The sequence below is a fragment of the Cervus elaphus genome, chromosome 30 (assembly GCF_910594005.1).
Source record: "Cervus elaphus chromosome 30, mCerEla1.1, whole genome shotgun sequence".
Lineage (NCBI taxonomy): Eukaryota > Metazoa > Chordata > Mammalia > Artiodactyla > Cervidae > Cervus > Cervus elaphus.
Window position 1 is genome coordinate 14,427,629 of NC_057844.1, and position 19,277 is coordinate 14,446,905.

At 46.5% G+C, this 19,277-nt stretch overlaps 1 protein-coding gene across 1 annotated transcript in view; it reads right to left on the reverse strand.

Moving 5' to 3' along the window:
• Positions 1 to 19,277, reverse strand: part of ENOX1 (ecto-NOX disulfide-thiol exchanger 1) — a 477,511-nt gene that overhangs the window by 143,596 nt on the left and 314,638 nt on the right. The window contains exon 8 of the mRNA XM_043891694.1: positions 17,998 to 18,210. Coding sequence (XP_043747629.1) covers positions 17,998 to 18,210 — 213 coding nt within the window. The remainder of the gene's footprint in view (positions 1 to 17,997; positions 18,211 to 19,277) is intronic.

Consider the following 19,277-nt stretch of genomic DNA (forward strand, 5'->3'; position numbering starts at 1 on the left):
AAAAGTGACTGATTTTTTTTTTTCAAAAGGATGCTGAATGTCCATCTCAGGGGTGACAGTCGAGTCCCTGAGGATACATCTGGCAGGTGGAAGGGAACATAAGGGAAGGGTGAAGAGAGGAAGCGGCTCATCATCCTTTGAAGAAACCTCCTGTGAAAGGATAAACTGAAGTATACTAAAATTTGTGAAGTTTATTTCAGCAAAAGCGGATTCCAACCGAGCAGCACGGAGGCAGAAGTGGCCAGGAGTGCGCCGCTGACAGGAGCCGGGGAGACTCACCGGGAGCAGGCAGAGGCTGAGCAAGGGCCCTGCTGACTCGCCGGCGCTCAGACCCCAGCTGGTTACTTGTGAATGGCCGCCCTCAGCTTTCTGTCTTAACCCTGAGGCATGTGCAGGCTGAGGGTTCAGTTTGCATCCTCAGGCCACCATGGCCTGAGAGCTTCCTCAGCCTAACCACCTCTACGTTTAATTAACTGAACACCGTGTGTGTGTATGTGGGCTCAGTGGTGTCCGGCTTTTTGCAATCCCCTGGACTGTAGCCCCCCCAGGCTCCTCTGTCCATGGACTTTTCCAGGCAAGAACACTGGAGTGGGTTGCTGTCTCCTACTCCAGGGGATCCTCCTGATTCAGTGATCCAACCCACGTCTCTTGCAAGTCCTGCATTGGCAGGTAGAGTCTTTGCTGCTGTGCCATTGGGAAGCCCAACTGAACACCTTACTAGTGATTATTCATTGTCCTATACACGGAACAGGCACACATATTTGTTAGGATTTTTTTTTTTAATTCTGAAGAATTTATACACATAGGTGTACATGTCGAGCATATAAGAGAACTGACCACTCTACTAGTGAGTGACTATTCATTCTCTTATGCACATAACATGCACATGCATGTGTATAAATTCCTCAGAACTTCAAAAAAAAATCCTAAGACTAAGTAATTTGTTACATTTTCCCAGTATTTCTCCCCCATTTCAAACTGTCTGGACATCTGTTGACTTTAGAACAGACTTCTTACATGAGAGAGAAGTTTACAGATTCTCTTGAGAAGCACTTGTCTTCCATCTTCTCAGAAAAGACAAGCTCAGAACAGGGCGTTCTGGGTAAACACCCAGGAACAGATCCCACTCCAACACACTTCTGGGGAAGGAGCCAGGCACCAGACTTCTGGGCCGCCCCAGGCTCCAGATTTTTGAGTTCTGGACAGAAAAGCATTGGAAGCAGTCAAAGAGAAAGGTTAGGCTCCTCCAGAGAACAAACACAGACCTTCTCCTCCACATCCTCCTGAGCTTACATCTGAGTCTGTGAACCTCCTGCATCTTCTCTTCCCGCCAAACAGCTGCGACAGAACCTCCCATCCATTTGGTGGTGGTGGTTTAATCACCATCTGCGTCTGACTCTTAGGGCCCCGTGGACTGTAGCCCACCAGGCTCCTCTGTCCATGGGACTCTCCAGGCAAGAATACTGGAGCGGGTTGCCATTGCCTTCTCCAGGGGATCTTCCCAACCCAGGGATCAAACCCAGCTCTCCTGCATTGCAGGCGGATTCTGACTGCACCACTTGGAAAGGCCGATACCTGGAAAAATTGATGAAGTCCTCATAGGCAGTCGGCCTGCTTACATAGAGCACCTCAAACAAATCTTCCAGGCAGAATGTTTGTTCTTAAAACTTATCTAAGTTCCTGATAGAACCTTAAACTCTGTGGGGTTCAGAGGAAATTTTATTTCCCTTTAAGGGCTAACATTTTCCCGAATTCTCTGTGAACGGCTCTGAGAGGTTTTCAAAGGCATGGAACGCGTGAAAGAGGGGAGTTTCCCCACTGTGGCCCATCAGTGCCGTTATTAAATGCTAAGAGCTGGGGTGGGGTGGACGAGCCTTGGCCTTGGACTGAAGAATTATAGCAGAGAATGGTGTAAGTGATCCAGGGCTTCTGGGGTGCCCAGAGGAGTGAGACAAAGCCAGGGGGAGGAGCAGCCAGTGTCCAATACCACAGGGGAGGCTGCTACAGCAGCTCCCAGAGATTCCTACACCCTTGCTCTGGTTCTGGGTCCTCAGCTCAGGAGCCAGTCAGTCTGGCGGGAAGCCCAGGAAACAGAATTAACTCGGCCAAACCCATACATTAAGGAGGCATGGGCTGGAATTTCAAGTCGAGGAGGAAAAACGGCCTTCTGGGCTTCTGTCTTGAGATGAGTCAAGTGAATGATGCTGTGTAACCCTGGGAAATCCATGACAGCCTTGTTAAAAAGTGAAAAAGTGAAAGTGTTAGTCGCTCAGTTGTGTCCCACACTTTGGGACCCCATGGACTGTAGCCCTCCAGGCTCCTCTGTCCATGGGATTCTCCAGGCAAGAATACTGGAGTGGGTTGCCATGCCCTCCTCCAGGGGATCTTCCCGACCCAGGGATCAAATTTGGGTCTTCTGCAGTGTGGGTGCATGCTAGGCCACTTCAGTCATGTCTGACTCTCTGCGACCCTACGGACCATAGCCTGCCAGGCGCCCCTGTCCATGGGATTTCCCAGGAAAGAACACTGGAGTGGGTTGACATTTCCTTCTCCAGGGGATCTGCCCGACCCAGGGATCAAACTCATCTCTCTTACGTCTCCTGCTCTGTACGCAGATTCTTTACCATCTGAGCCACCTGAGGCCAAAACATCACCAGCAGGTGCCCCGGTTTTGAACTTCCTGTCTGGATGAGGTAAAAAATCCGATTTTGGAGTGGAATGGGATGGGGCTAGGAAGAAATACATGCTGATCAAATTGTAAAGAAAAAAAAAAAAGAAAAGGAAAACAAAAACGGGTTGCTTTTAGCAAATTTTAAGCAAGCAGGAAATGGTGACACTGTTCAAATAAATGATAGGATATTGGACAGTGACTTTTAGCCTTTGTATAAATCCCAATACATTTCAGAGAACTGTAGATGCCTTTATTTAATGCATCTATTCAAACATTGAGGGAAATAACGTAACAAAAATCCAAGAGACTACTATAATTTTAATGGTTCCTTACAATATGTAGCACTCATTAGGCTTTTTAAGATCCAATAAATCACCCTGTCTATATTATCCCTTTGGACTAAATGAAAGTAATATATGTATACACGAAAAAAGTAATGAATTGAAAAGTCAAAGTCTACCTTCCCATCCTGACTACTTCCCACCCAGTGTCTCTTTTTATTTCTTTACTTGTATTTTTTAACTGGAGGATAATTGCTTTACAATATTGTGTTAGTTTCCGCTGTATGACAGAATGAATCAATCACATGTACACATATACACACTCCTGCTTGAAGCTCCCTCCATCCTCCTCCTCCAGGTCATCACAGAGCACGGGGCTGAGCTCTCTGGGCTGCTCAGCAGGTTCAGTGTCTCCCTTTAAACTGTTAAAGAGCCTGTCCCTCCAGAGAAAATGTTATACGCAGGGTACACACTGTCTTTTTCTATGTGTAACCTTTTAAACTTACATAGAAGTGCTGTTATATACACTGGCTATATCTGAGTTTCCCTGGTGGCTCAGCTGGTAAAGAATCTGCCTGCAATGCAGGAGACCTGGGTTCGACCCCTGGATTGGGAAGATCCCCTGGAGAAGGGAATGGCATCCCACTCCAGTATTCTTGCCTGGAGAATTCCACAGGGTCGTGTTTGGAAATCTAGCCTTCCGTGCATAATTATCAAGGCCTCAGTGGACATCCTCAGATCTATCTTCCGACACATTCTTACCTAAATATCTATACAAGAGATTCTTAGCAGTGGGGAAAAGATAAGAGTATCTGAATTTTTAATTTTTGAGTGCTATCGCCAAGTTTCATTCCAATTTTCTGCCCACTAAGTGGTTTTCAGATTCTTTTCCTATCCCATGTCAACAGCTTGTAATCAAGTGTTTAAATTTTGTCATTCCTGATCAATGAGAAAAGGTTTGAAGGACATGATGACCAATGCTCTAAATCTATCTACATTTGCAGTGTCCATTATGAATCACAGAAAGAAGCCTACAGACTCATCAAAACGGCCCTTCTATCAGTAGTTGGTTGGTCTATCATTCATCAGGAAGGGGAGAGAGACAGTTTCCGGGTGTCCCTTCTTCTTTGTGACCTTCAACATGTGACCCTGCTTTCCTCTGGGTCACCATCACCTCCATGAGCAGTGCTAGGAAAATCAGGCAACAGTTGTTGGCTATTTCTAGTTACTTAGACTTAATTGGGCAGATACTACACTTGATGATTTTTTAAACAGCGGTTTTCAAAATGTGGATCCTGTACCAGTACCATAACCGTCACTTGAAAACTTATTAAAATGCAAGGAGCCCCTACACTTACTGATTGGAAACTCTAGGGGTGGGGTCCAGCAAATTATTCTTCTGAAAACATTTTCCCAGTTTTATTGAGATGTAATAGACATTGTGTAAATTTAAGATGTACAACATAATGATTTGCTATAGGTACATATTGTGAAATGATTACCCCAAGGTTATTTAACATCTATCATCTCACCTGGGTACCATATTTTTTTCTTGTGATGAAAAATATTTAAGATTTACTGTCTTAGCAACTTTCAAGTATGCAATACAGTATTGTTAACTATCGCTGCCATGCTGTACATTTCATCCCTGGGAATTATTTATAACTAGAAGTCTGTGCCTTTAGACTGCCTTCACCACTTTCCTGCACCTCCACCCTCTGCCTTTGGCAACCAGTCCAGCAGACGCTCTTTTCTAAGATCTCCAGATCATACTCACACGTAATAAAAGTTTGAGAATCTCTGATTTTAATATTATCTCATGTAAATTTCCCAAAAACTCTCCATATATTGAATGCTATGGTTTTCCCAGTAGTCATGTATGGATGTGAGAGTTGGACCATAGAGAAGGCTGAGCACCGAAGAATTGATGCTTTCAAACTGTGGTGTTGGAGAAGACTCTTGAGAGTCCCTTGGACTGCAAGGAGATCCAACCAGTCCATCCTAAAGGAAATTAAGCCTGAATATTCACTGGAAGGACTGATGCTGAAGCTCCAAAACTTTAGCCACCTGATGTGAGGAGCCAACTCACTGGAAAAGACTCTGATGCTGGTAAAGACTGAGGGCAGGAAGAGAAGGGGGCGGCAGAGGATGAGGTGGTTGGATGGCATCATTGACTCAATGGACCTGAGTCTGAGCAGACTCTGGGAGATAGTGAAGTATAGAAAAGCCTGGTGTGCTGCAGTCCATGGGGTTGCAAAGAGTTGGATATGACTGAGAGATGAACAACCATAACTCTCTGAGGCAAGAGTTATTGTTATGACTGTTTCACTGATAAGGAAACTGAGATTCACAGAGAGGAGTCATTTCCAGTCACATACTTGGCAAGTGGTAAAGTTGGGAATGGAAATAGCATCTGGGCCACTTCACATCATGCATTTAAAACCATTTGTATGTGGATCTCTACTATGAGCCCAAGTCTTATGAACACTGGGGAGTGCTAGACCTTTTACAAGGCACTGAAGACAAAAAAAAAAAAAATGCCAAAGATGGTGCTGGTCCTCACAGCCCCAAGGAATCCCAGCATGAAAACTGCTGGAAAGGAGGTGGCAGAAAACCTTAAAGGAGGTAGGAACGACTTTAACAACAGCTGGAGAAAAGCTTTAAGTAAGTAGAATTTTCTAACACAAAGAAGCCAAATATTTGCATTTATGCACAATAAAGGACAGAAATGTATGGCTCTAACAGAAGCAGAAGAGGTGGCAAGAACACACAGAACTATACAAAAAAGAGCTTAATGACCCAGATAACCACGATGGTGTGATCACACACTTAGAGCTAGACATTCTGGAGTACGAAGTCAAGCAGGGCTTAGGAAGCATCACCAGAACAAAACTATAGGAAGTGATGGAATTCCAGCTGATCTGGATTCCAGCTATTTCCAATCCTAAAAGATGATGCTGTTAAAGTGCTGCACTCAATATGCCAGCAAATTTGGAAAACTCAGCGGTTGCCACAGGACTGGAAAAGGTCAGTTTTCATTCCAATCCCAAAGAACGGCAATGCCAAAGAATGTTCAAACTACCACACAACTACACTCATCTCACACGCTAGTGAAGTAATGCTCAAAATTCTCCAAGCGAGGCTTCAACAGTATGTGAACTGAGAAAATCCAGATGTTCAAGCTGGATTTAGAAAAGGCAGAGGAATCAGCGATCAAATTGCCAACATCCATTGGATCACAGAAAAATCAAGAGAATTCAGGGAAAACATCTACTTCTGCTTCATTTACTCTGATAAAGCCTTTGACTGTGTGAATCACAACAAAATGTGGAAAATTCTTAAAGAGATGGGAATACTAGACCACTGTACCTGCCTGCTGAGAGACCTCTATGCAGGTCAAGAAGCAACAGTTAGAACTGGACATGGAACAACGGACTGGTTCCAAATTGGGAAAGGAGTATGCCAAGGCTGGATATTGTCACCCTGCTTATTTAACTTATATGCAAGTACATCATGCAAAATGCTGGGCTGGATGAAGCACAAGCTGGAATCAAGATTGCCAGGCGAAATATCAATAATCTCAGATATGCAGATGGCACCACCCTTATGGCAGAAAGCAAAGAAGAACTTAAGAGCCTCTTGATGAAAGTGAAAGAGGAGAGTGAAAAAGCTGGCGTCAAACTCAACATTCAAACAATGAAGGTCATGGCATCCAGTCCCATCACTTCATGGCAAATGGATGGGGAAACAACGGAAACAGTGACAGACTTTATTTTCTTGGGCTCCAGAATCACTGCAGATGGTGACTACAGCCATGAAATTAAGACGCTTGCTCCTTGGAAGAAAAGCTATGACCAACCTAGACAGCATATTAAAAAGCAGGGACATTTCTTTGCTGACAAAGGTCCATCTAGTCAAAGCTATGGTTTTTCCTGTAGTCATGCATAGATGTGAGAGTTGGACTGTAAAGAAAGCTGAGTGCTGAAGAACTGATGCTTTTGAACTGTGGTGCTAGAGAAGATTCGTGAGAGTCCCTTGGACTGCAAGGAGATCCAACCAGTCCATCCTAAAGGAGGTCAGTCCTGGGTGTTCATTGGAAGGACTGATGCTGAAGCTGAAACTCCAATACTTCAGCTACCTGATGTGAAAAGCTAAGTCATTAGAAAAGTCTCTGATGCTGGGAAAGATTGAAGGCAGAAGGGGATGACAGAGGATGAGATGATTGGATGGCATCACCGACTCAATGGACATGAGTTTGAGCAAGCTCCGGGAGACGGTGAAGGACAGGGAGGCCTGGTGTGCTGCAGTCCATGGGGTCGCAAAGAGTCGGACATGACTGAACAACAATAATGAAGGGGCAAGAAGCTGCACTGAGCCCTCTCCAAAAGCATACTGAGAAAACTGAAAGACACTAAGGAACAGTCTCGGAGTCTGCAAAGAGGGCCCCTGCTCTCACCTGTCTGCCAGACTGCAACTGATCCCTCTTGTGCGTCCTCAGTACGTGCTTTCATCTATTAAGAAAATCTGTCCTACTTCTGTTTTATCACTGTTGTTGAATAAATGCCTCGACCGGGAAAGCTCAAGGTGGGGCTGGGTGCGAGCTTTTAGGGGTCTAGGAGTGGCAGAGGGCTTCGGGGTACCCTGGGAGGGCGGGGAGGGCCAGCAAGCCCGCGTGGCTGAGACCGCAGCTCCACCTCTCAGCAGCCACGCGGCCTGCAGAAACCTCCCCCAGTTTGAATCCCTTGGTCAAGAGAGGTGGACCAGTCAGCCCCGCGCATCCTTCCTACCACTGCCGTCCCACCACACAGAGGCCCGCAAACTTCTTGCAAAGGGACAAATGGCTTCCCGGCTCACATGCCGACCTGCTAGAGCGGGGCCGGCCCACCTGAGCCGCCTAGCTCCTCCAGCAGAGCTCTCCCGCCGTCCGTGGCCACGCTCTCACCAGCCTCACGGGACGGTGTCCTTTCTTTGAGCACACATACTAACCTGCACTGTCTTCTCAGTTGCACAGAAAGTTAAGGACACGTCATCTCGGCCTTCAAGGAACTTTCCTGACCCCTCACTTTCCCTCAGATCTAATGTGCAAGTTCCATGGCTTTAAAAGGTCTTTGGTGAAAGATATTTCTTTTAAATGTGTGATTCTTTCCAAAGGAGCTCAGAGACTGTTTCCTCACAGGAGCCCCCCGATTTCTCCTCCTCTTCCCCTCCCCCTTGCCCTGGGCAGTGGCTTCTTCCCCAGACCCTGCAACTGGGCTCGGATCAATGCGGGAAAGGCTTTCATCCTGAGCGCCTGAGAGTTATACATAATACTTCCTGAACTTCTGTGTTTCACGCAACATTTGTATGTCAATTCTTCAAATCTAGCCCTCTAAAATTCTTCATTGTTCCAGAGTGTGAGACTTAACTTCTCTCTCATCTTTTGCTATCCTTACATTTTAAAAGAAATGCCAATATTATAGTGTATTACTTCAGTGAAGTGAAGTTGCTCAGTCGTGTCCAACTCTTTGCAATACCATGGACTGTAGCCTACCAGGCTCCTCCATCCATGGAATTTTCCAGGCAGGAGTACTGGAGTGGGTTGCCATTTCCTTCTCCAGGGGATCTTCCCGACCCAGGGATGGAACCCAGGTCTCCCTCATTGCAGGCAGATGCTTTACTGTCTGAGCTACCAGGGAAGCTGTGTATTACTTAACCAATCATGTATACAGGTACAGGTATGGCTTCTCGGGTGGTGCAGTGGTTAAAAATCCGCCTGCCAATGCAGGAGAAGCAGGAGACCTGGATTCTATCCCTGGGTCAAGGAAGACCCCTCCTGGAGAAGGAAAATGGCAACCCATTCCAGTGTTCTTGCCTGGAGAATCCTGTGGACAGATGAGCCTGGTGGGCTACATGGGGGTCACAAAGCCAGACATGACCGAGCACGCATAGAAAGACAGACAGACAGACAGATGGAGGCCATACCAAAAAGGCTCAACTCAGTTCTGCCAAGTTTCAGAACCGTCTGCTATCCGCTTTGCTGTCCTATGAAACTGAAAACTGTGCTCATCCTTGACTGGGAAGTTATTACAAAAGATATTGTCTCTGGATATTTTCTCCCCTAGAGCAAAGAGTTTTTTTTTTTAATGAAACGTATGTTTGCAGCTCTGACAGCACTGGCAAATACAGCCATCTGTGTACTTTTGAGGAGAAGCAGAAAACCTGGCGAGTCGCTAAGGCAGTCACGGGGAACTTCCTTCCCAAGGAGGCACAATAGCGACGATGACCACAAACGTGGGAAACATCTTAACACTTCATAAAAGTCTTTTTTTTCCGAAAGCAGGGGACACAGGAGCCAAATTTCCCTTGGTGGAAAAAAAAAAAAAGTGAAAAGCTTGGCTCAGAAGTTCCAGAGGAGGAAATGATTTCAGAGAAAGCCTTTTAGGCGGGAGAAATGTGGACGAGGACGCCAATCTGCCTGAAAGAGGGGGTCGAGGTTTAGAGGGAGATCAGACACCCCTCACATTTCACTGCAGCCCTCGGCGCTACCTGGCACTTAATAGGGACTCAGTAAATATCGTGGATGGGTGTCATCACTCATTCAGATGCCGGAGGCTTTTACGATCTCAGTCACGAAAACAGATGAGAGCGTGCCAGAGGAGATGCAAGGTGCAGCCTCTCTGATATGAATTTTGGCCGGTCCACAGTCACACATGATCTCAGGGGGCAAACGCGGCTTAAAACTCACAGTGCCACCTGGAGCTGTAACCCCGCAGCTGGGCAGAGTCGGGATGGCACGGGTCGGGGGCACCCTGCGATCCCCTGTTCTGTGATCAGCTCAGGAGCCACTGACATCCTGGCTGCGTCCTGGCGGTGCTGGCTGTGTGCAGACATTCAGGGACATTCCGGGCCGAAGCTGTTGATACAACACATGCACACCTGCGTGGTCACTTGTGCCCAACTTCGTGGCGCCGTGGACTGTAGTCCGCCAGCCTCTGCTGTCCACAGGGCTTCCCAGGCAAGAATACTGGGGTGGGTTGCCATTTCCTACTCCAGGGGATCTTCCTGGCCCAGGGATTGGACCCTCCTCCCCCGTCTACTGCATTGGCAGGAGAATTCTTTAGCACTGGATCACCTGGGAAGCCTGTTGACATGATAAAGACAGCTGGATTTTCAGAGTGGGAAGAGACAATCCTACGGGATCATCTGGTCAAACACTTTCCCCACAGAGATGATAAAACAAGACTCAAGGAGCTTCAAGGTCTTTCCTAAAGTCACCTGCCTAACTTATGATCAAGCTGGGACTAGAATCAGGATCTCCTGGTGCCTGGTTGAAAGTTTTTTCACTGTTTTTGAAATCTAAGATAAGGTTGATGCCATTTCCTATCATAAAGGTACAAAGCAAATTTGCATGATGGTTCTAACCTTTTCAATCAGCAGGTTAAAACAATAACAGTGCTATAATACTACTTCTACAAGATGCTCAACTAACGTACACTCTGTGTATTTCATTAGAGCAAAGTCAGATGAGATCATGGCTTACCTCAAAATCCACCATTGAGAATGAGTTTTAGGTTAACAGGCTCCACTGCAATTTCAGTTTCGTCTACCATCTCTGATCAACAACCAACACGTGTACTGAGGTGCTTGCAAGAATCACGTCTGAAAGGGGTACGGTGAGGTGGGAAAAGAGAACAGCAGATGGACTCTGTCTTTGGTTAGCCTAAAATCGTGCTAGAGGTAAAAATCAAACCCCCAGAACCTGATTCTTAGAAAACCATCGCATGCTCAAGTGGACAGTATCGACAAGCGCCACAGAAGGGAGGAGAGAGGGTGGTGGTTATGTGTAGAAAAGACAGGAAAAGTGCATGGAGGAGGTGTGATAGGAGCTTCGGTTCTTATCGGACGAGAGACAGGGAGGAGGTCCAAGTGTGGAGGTGAGCAAGAGGGTTGCACTAGAGGCAAAGACTTCCTTTTCTAACCATGATGTAGCATTTCTATTTGGTGTGATGCCAGCACGCTTCTTTACCCCCACCTGCAAACTATAAATTCATATTTATAACATCCTCCTCTGATCATTTTCAGCTTTCATAAACACGCATCACACGAAGAAAGTGAACTATCTGAGAAACCAAGAGTCTTGGTTTCTAAGCTACCCACAGATTGCTAAATGGTGGGGGCCCAAGAGGTCTGCTCTCAGAACCTCAGTCTCCTCTTCTCTAAAATGAGAAGGTTTGGGCTGACAAGTGTCTGAAGTCTCCTCCAGGTCTGACACTCAACAATTTCTACTTTTCTGTTCTGCTCATTAATATTTACGGCATGTACTCTTTATTTTTTTAACTTTATTTTTTTATTGGGGTAGAGCCAGTTGGGGGCTTCCCGGGTAGCTCAGTTAGTAAAGAATCCTCCTGCAATGCAGGAGAGACCCCGGTTTGATTCCTGAGTCGGGAAGATCCCCTGAAGAAGGGATAGGCTACCCACTCCAGTATTCTTGGGCTTCCCTGGTGGCTCGTATGGTAAAGATTCCACCTGCAATGTGGGAAACCTGGGTTTGATTTCTGGGTTGGGAAGATCCCCTGGAGGAGGGCATGGCAACCCACTCTAGTATTCTTGCCTCGAGAATCCCATGGACAAAGGAGCCTGGGGGGCTACAGTCCAAGGGGTCGCCAAGAGTCAGACACAACTGGGCAATTAAGCACCTACACAGAGCCAATTAGCAATGTTGTGATAGTTTCAGCTGAAAGGCCAAGGGACTCAGCCATATGTACACATGTATCCATTCTCCCCCACACTCCCCTCCCACCCTGGCTGCCACATACCATGGAGCAGAGTTCTCCTGCATTACAGGCAGATTCTTCACCACTGAGTGACCAGGGAAGCCCTCCACAATAGCACATATTCTTAGTATCACTAAGCCCTTCTCCACCACCATCTGCTTCCTGTTTGCCTTTTCCCCACCTTCCTCCCTTCCCCGTCTCCTCTCTCGCTGAGAAGTGTGCTGGGAAAGTCCCAGAGTGGCATGATCATGGAGTGTTTAAATTTTCATCAGACGTGTGTGTGTGTTGTAACAAGGCATGCACAATTGATCATCTTGGCACGCATATTAATAATTGAGGGCTGTAGAACATGCTTCCTCAACTTTATAAACAGTTTCTCTCTGAGCTTTGAAATGACAAGCTTTGCTCGTAACTGAAAAACTGAACGCAGGCAGGCCTATGGGGAGTTTCCTCTGAGGTATTAATGTTTAAAAAGCGAAGAAGATCAAAACCTGGAAGTCTCTCAGTTGGGAAACCAGGAGCAGTTTCTGCCCAATGGGCAGGTTAAGAGATGACATAAAGAAAAAAGGATGATGTGAGAATAAAATGACATAAGGATGAGATGATTCACCTGTACTGAATTGCTTTTTTCCCTTTCTTTATATCTAGTAAATGAGAATCTATCCAGCTGGCCTTGAAAAGAAGGGAAAGACCCAGGGGCCCCAGCAGGATAAAGGAGGCTCTCATCTAAACATCTCTGAAAACTGCACATTCATGGTCAGGGGTGGAAAATGATCCAAAATAGGAGTGGATGCCGTACTCCCCAGACTCTTGGTTGGGTTTAGCTGCCACCCTTTGACACTCTACACCAGGGCCCAGATGGAAACAATGCCCATTGGATTATAGTTACTTAGCCCACCCTGGGGTGAAGGTCAGAGATAGGAAGAAAGTCAGAACTTAAATAAATGTTGGCAGAACTGAATACCAACAAAGCTAGAAGGTAACTGCTGGCCTCTGATGCAGACCTTGAAATAAATCACAACTTTACATTATTATTCATGGCTCTTGATTTTTTTCCCCTTTGAGAAATGCTATTTGTTCAAATATGAAAACAAGGACAAATGTGATCAGCAAAGCACGGAGATACATGCATTCAACCCAGCTTAATGGACTGAAATTCTATGGAATTTCCCCTTCCCTATTCAACAAAATCTATATAGGCATCCACACTTTTACTGCACTTGGCCTTTGTAATGTACCTGAATTTTCCTGGAAGTTGTTAGGTGGACACCGCCTTCAATGCCAGGCCAACTCCACTTACTGTAATAAGTTAGTTCAGCAATAGACCTGCTTCCTATGAACAACTATGAACTACCTATGAACAACTCCCCTGCGATTTGGCTTTCTAATGGAGAGGCTCCCATGGAATGCTAGGACAACTGTGGGGATCTTTTAAGTGGGAGGAAGACACTGCCAAATAACCAGAATTTTTCCAGCCACTTTGCAGAGTGAAAGCTGAGATGTCATTGCTGAATCTTAGTGCTTTACAATCTTCATCTAATTCTAAAGGAGAAAGCCAAATGTGATTCTTGAGGTGTCTGCCAGGAATATTAAAGCCGATAAATGGGGGGTTTGACTGGTTCTGCTTTTGGAAAATTTGACAAGTATGAAGACTGCTGTGGACTTCAGTAGCTATTACCTTAGAGGCAGCTCTATGGATACCAAACTCAGCCTGAAGCCAGCTGGGGAAGCAGAAAATGTGGTGGAGACAGACAAACATTAACTCCACCAGATCTGAAACGAGATCTATTTCAAAATTCAAAGAAGGAGGACATGTACACATACCTACCATGTTAGCCAGGTTACTGCTAACATTTTCATGACAAATTTCATGTTAGAATTTGGATCCCTTTTGCATCTGGGGAATTGTCATCTTTGTAAAAGCACATAGAAATGACTGGAAAATTCTGGTTGTTCAGTTCTATCTCAATGTTCCTGTTCTATCTCAGAGGTTTAACTCCAGCTGAGGCTCACACTGAAAGGATCTGCCATCTTCAAGTAGCCCTCAAGGGTCCTGGCTATCGAGGATTCACTCGAAGGCCTCTCGGGCCTTCCGGATGGGGCGTGGAGCGCTTGGACAGCCCTGAGGGCCGTCAGGTTCACCTGGGCTTTTCACTGTCTCTGTTGGCTGCTAAAATACTTCCAGGATCAAATTACAGGGTTAAGGAGGAACCTCTCAAATAGTAACAGGGAGATGGGGAGCGCACAGGCTGTCCGACAGTGACAAGTGGGAGATGTCAATGTGAACTTTGGTGTTTATTTTGCTGCCTCAACTCTCCTTATATCCTCTGTGACCAAGTCTGGTAAAATATAGCAATCTCCATCAAAAGCATAGCTGGCGAGCTCTTTATTCAATTTGTTTGATTACACATGCAAGGTGCAAACTCTACAGACAGGACTAACACTGATGACAGACTCTTCTAGGAGGTTCCTGGGAATGTCAGTTCACTGTTTCAGGCTTACTTCCTCCCATTGTTCTCATTCACTCACTCACTCACCCATGGAATATTTCTTGCATATTTCCACATCCCAGGCACCTGATATAGATCGGTGACTGACAGACACATGTCTTTTCCTTTGTGACGTTTATAATAATAATCATAACCAGACAATTTGTTAAATTATACCCATTTGGATGGGCTTCCCAGGTGGCGCTAGTGGTAAAGAACCCAACCGCCAACATAGGAGACATCAGAGATGCAGGCTCCATCGCTGGGTCGGGAAGATCCCCCTGGAGGAGGGCATGGCAACCCACTCCAGTCTTCTTGCCTGGTGAATCCCATGGGCAGAGGAGCCTGGCAGGCTACAGTCCATGGGGTCGCAAAGAGTCAGACACGACTGAAGTGACTTAGCATGCACCCATTTGCATAAGTGCTTTGAGGGACTGATGAAATATGAATGGCAAGCCTGTTAGGAGAGGGGAGAGCAGGAAGGCCTCTCTGATAGGATGGCCTTAGAGCCAGGACTGAAAGGATGTGAAGGATTCAAGATTGCAGACTGCAAGGACGAGAACATCAGACAGAGGGAACGGATGTGTAGAGGCTCAGAGATGGGAGGTAGCTTTCATGGGCTCAGCAGGAAAAAGGCCAATGGAGATGACGCCTCGTGAGTCGAGCGAAAGCTGACGCAGAAGAGGCAAGCACAGTGAGTTTGAGGCTTGAGAAGATGAATGTTATTTTAAGTGCAGTGGGAATCTACTCAAGGGATTTCAGCGGAGAAGATGTGCTCTGAATTATGTCAGATGATGTGTGAAAAATAGATTGAGCTGGAGTAAGGTGGAAAGGGAAGAATCACACATGGCAGAAACTGCAAAATGTCTGCCTGTAGCCATTCTTCGCTCCTTCCTTGCTTGAACTCCAGTTTTATTCTGGAGGGCAACAGGTCCAGTCAAGAGTCTATTTCCCATTTTCCTTGCATAAATAGCTTGGCATGGCTACATGTAATAATTCTGCACAACAAGACATAAATGGAAGCCTGTTGGGGACTTTTTGGCAAGTTCTGCTTTTCTGCTTTAAAGGTGCAGCCCTTCTCTCCTCTCCTTTTTCTTCTGTGATTCCAGCTTGTAAAAAAAGAAGTGATGGCAGGAGCAACAGCAGCCCTCTTATCTAAGAAAACTAATAACGTCACAGAAACCTCAGGCCTGGCGGTCTTCAACTACCCGACCAGTGCCAACAAATCTGGGTTTCACTGTGCATAAAACGAAAACTCTCCATTTGTTAAGATCAATTTTTGGTCGGGGGTTTCTCTTACTCCCAGGTGGACACCATCATCATTCAAGCAGCCTGCACTTGAATGGCTACAGTGAAAATGAAGAAAAGTGAGCCGGTTTGAATGTTGAAACAATGGGATTTCCTGATAGCCTAGATGGGCTTTGGTGGTGGGGGATGGTGGGTGTGAAAAGTACTCAACAGGATCTGAATCTGAGAATTAGTAAAATGGGAAGGAAAAACCCAAAGAGGGGCAGGTTTGAAGATTAAAAGCAAGAATTGAACTTTTGATATTGTACAGGTGAGGGGCCTAAGCAGTGTCTATGATGGTGATCTCCATTCCTATGATTTCCATGAGGCGGGATCTTCCTCCAAAACCCCTGGCTATGCTCTGGTCCTTCATTCTCTCCTTTTCAGGGAGGGAGAAAGTAAACCCGCCTTCCTCGACAGAATACAGTGGACCCTTGACTAACACAGGTTTGAGCTGTGAGGGTCCACTCACATATACCCTACTACAATACTACATGATCCATGCTCGGATAGAGAACCCCTGACAGGGAGGCCCGGCTGTAAAGTTACACTCGGATTTTTCATCACACAGAGGCTCTGCACCCCGAACCCTTGTACATCACTCGAGGGTCACCTGTACTCATTCTCGTCAGCTTCTTCACATGTGATGTGGCACATACAGATACAGGCTCCGCGGGAAGAAGCCTGTGGCCGGAAGCTCAACCCCCAGGTCAGCATCAGGAAGCCCACCACGGCTGCAGATCTCAGTCCTATGATCCAGTTCAGCCTCGATCAGGAGTAACAAGCTGGTGTTGGTATCCCCACTCCCCCTCTGTCTGTCTCTCAATGGTCTCACACCTCAGCCCGCTTCTACCTGTGTAAGGTTGGACATGTCCTGTTCACTCAGCCACATGATCGCATGCTTGTTTTTAACAGGGGCTTCTTGCAAAAGATACTGCCTGAAAAAACGAAAACCCTCCCCTATTCTAACGCCTTCCTATATTCCTTGTGAGAGTCAAGGATCGAATCTTCCCTACCCAGTGGGACGGTAAACTACACAGGAATGAGGATTTATTTAAAACTGATGCTAGTAAGCAAAGGGTAATTGGTGATCATTCTACTATGTGAGTAGCTGGCTTCTTGCCACAACTTTGCAGAAACTGTATTATTAGAATTGGTGTGGCCTTTCCCACTCTCTGCTACCAGTCCACCCTACTCCTCCTCCACCTACTAAATCCATTCTCTGTTTCTCTTCTTTACAGGGTGGTCTGAGTGTCAGTGTTTTTATCCTAGCTCTAGTTCCCCAAACTTCAGAACTGCTGGGCATACACAGTCGGGTAAAAGGTCACTGCTCACCATCAGGGGATCTAGGGAAGGTGGTCTGACGGTGACCTCTATGAGATATACCAGTTCTATGGTTCCTATAAAGACAGGTGTCCTAGGTTGGTGTCATGCTGGATATCTGGTCACTTATCAGTTTACGTTTGGGAGTTATTTGACGCTGCAGCAAAAATGGTCTTTTGACAACAAAGTCAAATAAAACGCATTTACAGCGAGGCTTCTGGTTTTTCTTCCCCTTTTCTCTTTCCATCCTATCGGACACATTATTGCTGGAGTTTATAACGATGAAAGAGGTGATGGGTATTTTGGCATAGTGTATCACTGCAAATAGTACTTATGCTCAGAATGAGTAGGTAAATTGCATGTGTCGCCGGCCCGTGTGGGACCTTGCACCTGGTGTGGAATGGAGCGTGGCATTGTCACAGTGCCATTCAGTGGCTTTTACCAGGCGAGGGCACATCAGCAGCTGTGATGCACGCGGCCACAGATGCAGACAGAGCGCCCATAAAAAAAAAAAAATCCGTCCTTTTTTTGAATAGAGCCCTGGGTAATTACCCTAACGACTGTTCTGTGAGAAAGCCCTGTTTACACCCTTTCATCAATTTAGGATCCAGACGGGAACAATCACCGGCATTAAGCGGTGAAGGCAATTTGCTTTTTCAACGAAGAAAGGACCAAAAAAAAAATAATAGTGCGGAAAGCTCTCTGCTCCTGAGTCGCCCGTGTTCACAGCCAAGGCTCACCTCACATAAAAAGGATGCTCAGAAGGAGTCTGTCTGACCTTCCTCCTAAGCAGAGCCCAAGGATAACGAGTGACGGTGTGTTCTGGGGCTGCTTCTGTCAGCGCAGGGAGGCCGTGGGGTCAGTGTGCCCAGCCCACGGGGGAGGGTGGCTGCCCTGCAGAGGGTCCAGCAGGCATGGGAGCATCTGTCCACCCCGCCCTGGGGCCCGGACGGGGTGTTCTGCGGAAAAGCTACAGAAACGTTGCTCACCTTGAGAAGTAAGCTCTCAGGGCGGGGTCCGTGTTCCTCCAAGATGCCACAGAACATGAAACTGGCTATGAGGTTTGGCCATTCAGTATGAAGTAAGATGGGAAACTATGGGACTACTTACCCCCAAATGGAAAAAAAAAAATGAGTACATAAGAAAAGGCAACATCGCGACAAAGAGAGATGGCCCCCAAAAGTCCTACTTACATTGAGTGAGGATCCCGGTTAAGGCGTTTTTGAAATTCTCCTTGGCCTCCTCCATCTCCTGCTCGTGGGTGGCCTTCTCGTTCATCAGCCGGCGCACGTGGCTGTTGGCCGACTGCACCATGGAGTAGAAGTGGTTTGCGGAGCGCCGGTTCACCTCTCCTCGCTCGATCCAGGACAGCAGCACTGTGATGGCCTCCGAAAACTTGCCATCGTCTGCAAATGAAAAACCGCCGAGCTCAAGTCATGCCAAGGCAAGGTCTTGGTTTTCACTCTGGTTCCTCTCCAAAGGCATAGCAAGGTCCATCCCGTGTATATGTGTGTGCCAGTCGCTCAGTCGTGTCCAACTCTTTGAGACCCCATGGACTGTAGCCCGCCAGGCTCCTCTGTCCACGGAATCCTCCAGGCCAGAATACTGGAGTGGGTTGCCACTCCCTTCTCCAGGGGATCTTCCCAACACAGGCATCTAAGCCGGGTCTCCCGCATTGCAGGCAGCTTCTTCACCAAGTGAGCCACTAAGGGCCACAACTTGACCTTGTGAGCTTTCCTGCAACTAATGGCTCCATCATCACTTAGCTTCTCTTTCCTCATCTAACTGCATGGCACTGCAAAGCCACCCAAGAAACAAAGAGTGGTTCACCCTCTCACTACCGACGTGGTGAGCTCAGTTTTAGAAGATCTCTTCTGGGGATCCTTTGAAATATGACGCAACTGCATTCTCCCACCAAACCCAGATTTCTCTTTCTCAAGACTGGCTCAAAAAAACTGTTACCTGTTTGGCCTCCAGTTCATTTCCTTATTCTTTTATTGGTAACGGCATACAGAAATATCAGTTTTCTGACATAGAATCTGCTGAGTTATGGTCAGGATGTGGATGACGGGTGAAATTACTTTTAAAAGCAATCATGATGTAAGATATTGTTCCCAAGGTAGTAGTAGCAATAGGTCAATTCTTGTTCTGCTGCAGTTCAAAACCAATTTCACTTTAGGTTTACTATAACATATTTGATTATGGTGAAAACTAGACTATTTCCATCCTTTCAACAAAAGAGGACCTGTTCCTGGGGGGTGTGGGGGTAAGTGTCTGTGTTGGGGAAGGCTGCTAGAAATCCATTTGAATTTGATTTAGGAGTATGGGGGTGAGGTAGGGGACAGGAGGTTCCCCCTGTAAGTAAGTGATAAAGTTCATTTCAAAAGAAAGCAAATAGACTTGCCTGTTTGCAAACAGTTACTGGAGCAGATCTCTGTTGTACGGCTTAGAGGTGGGAAAAAAGCAAGTTTGG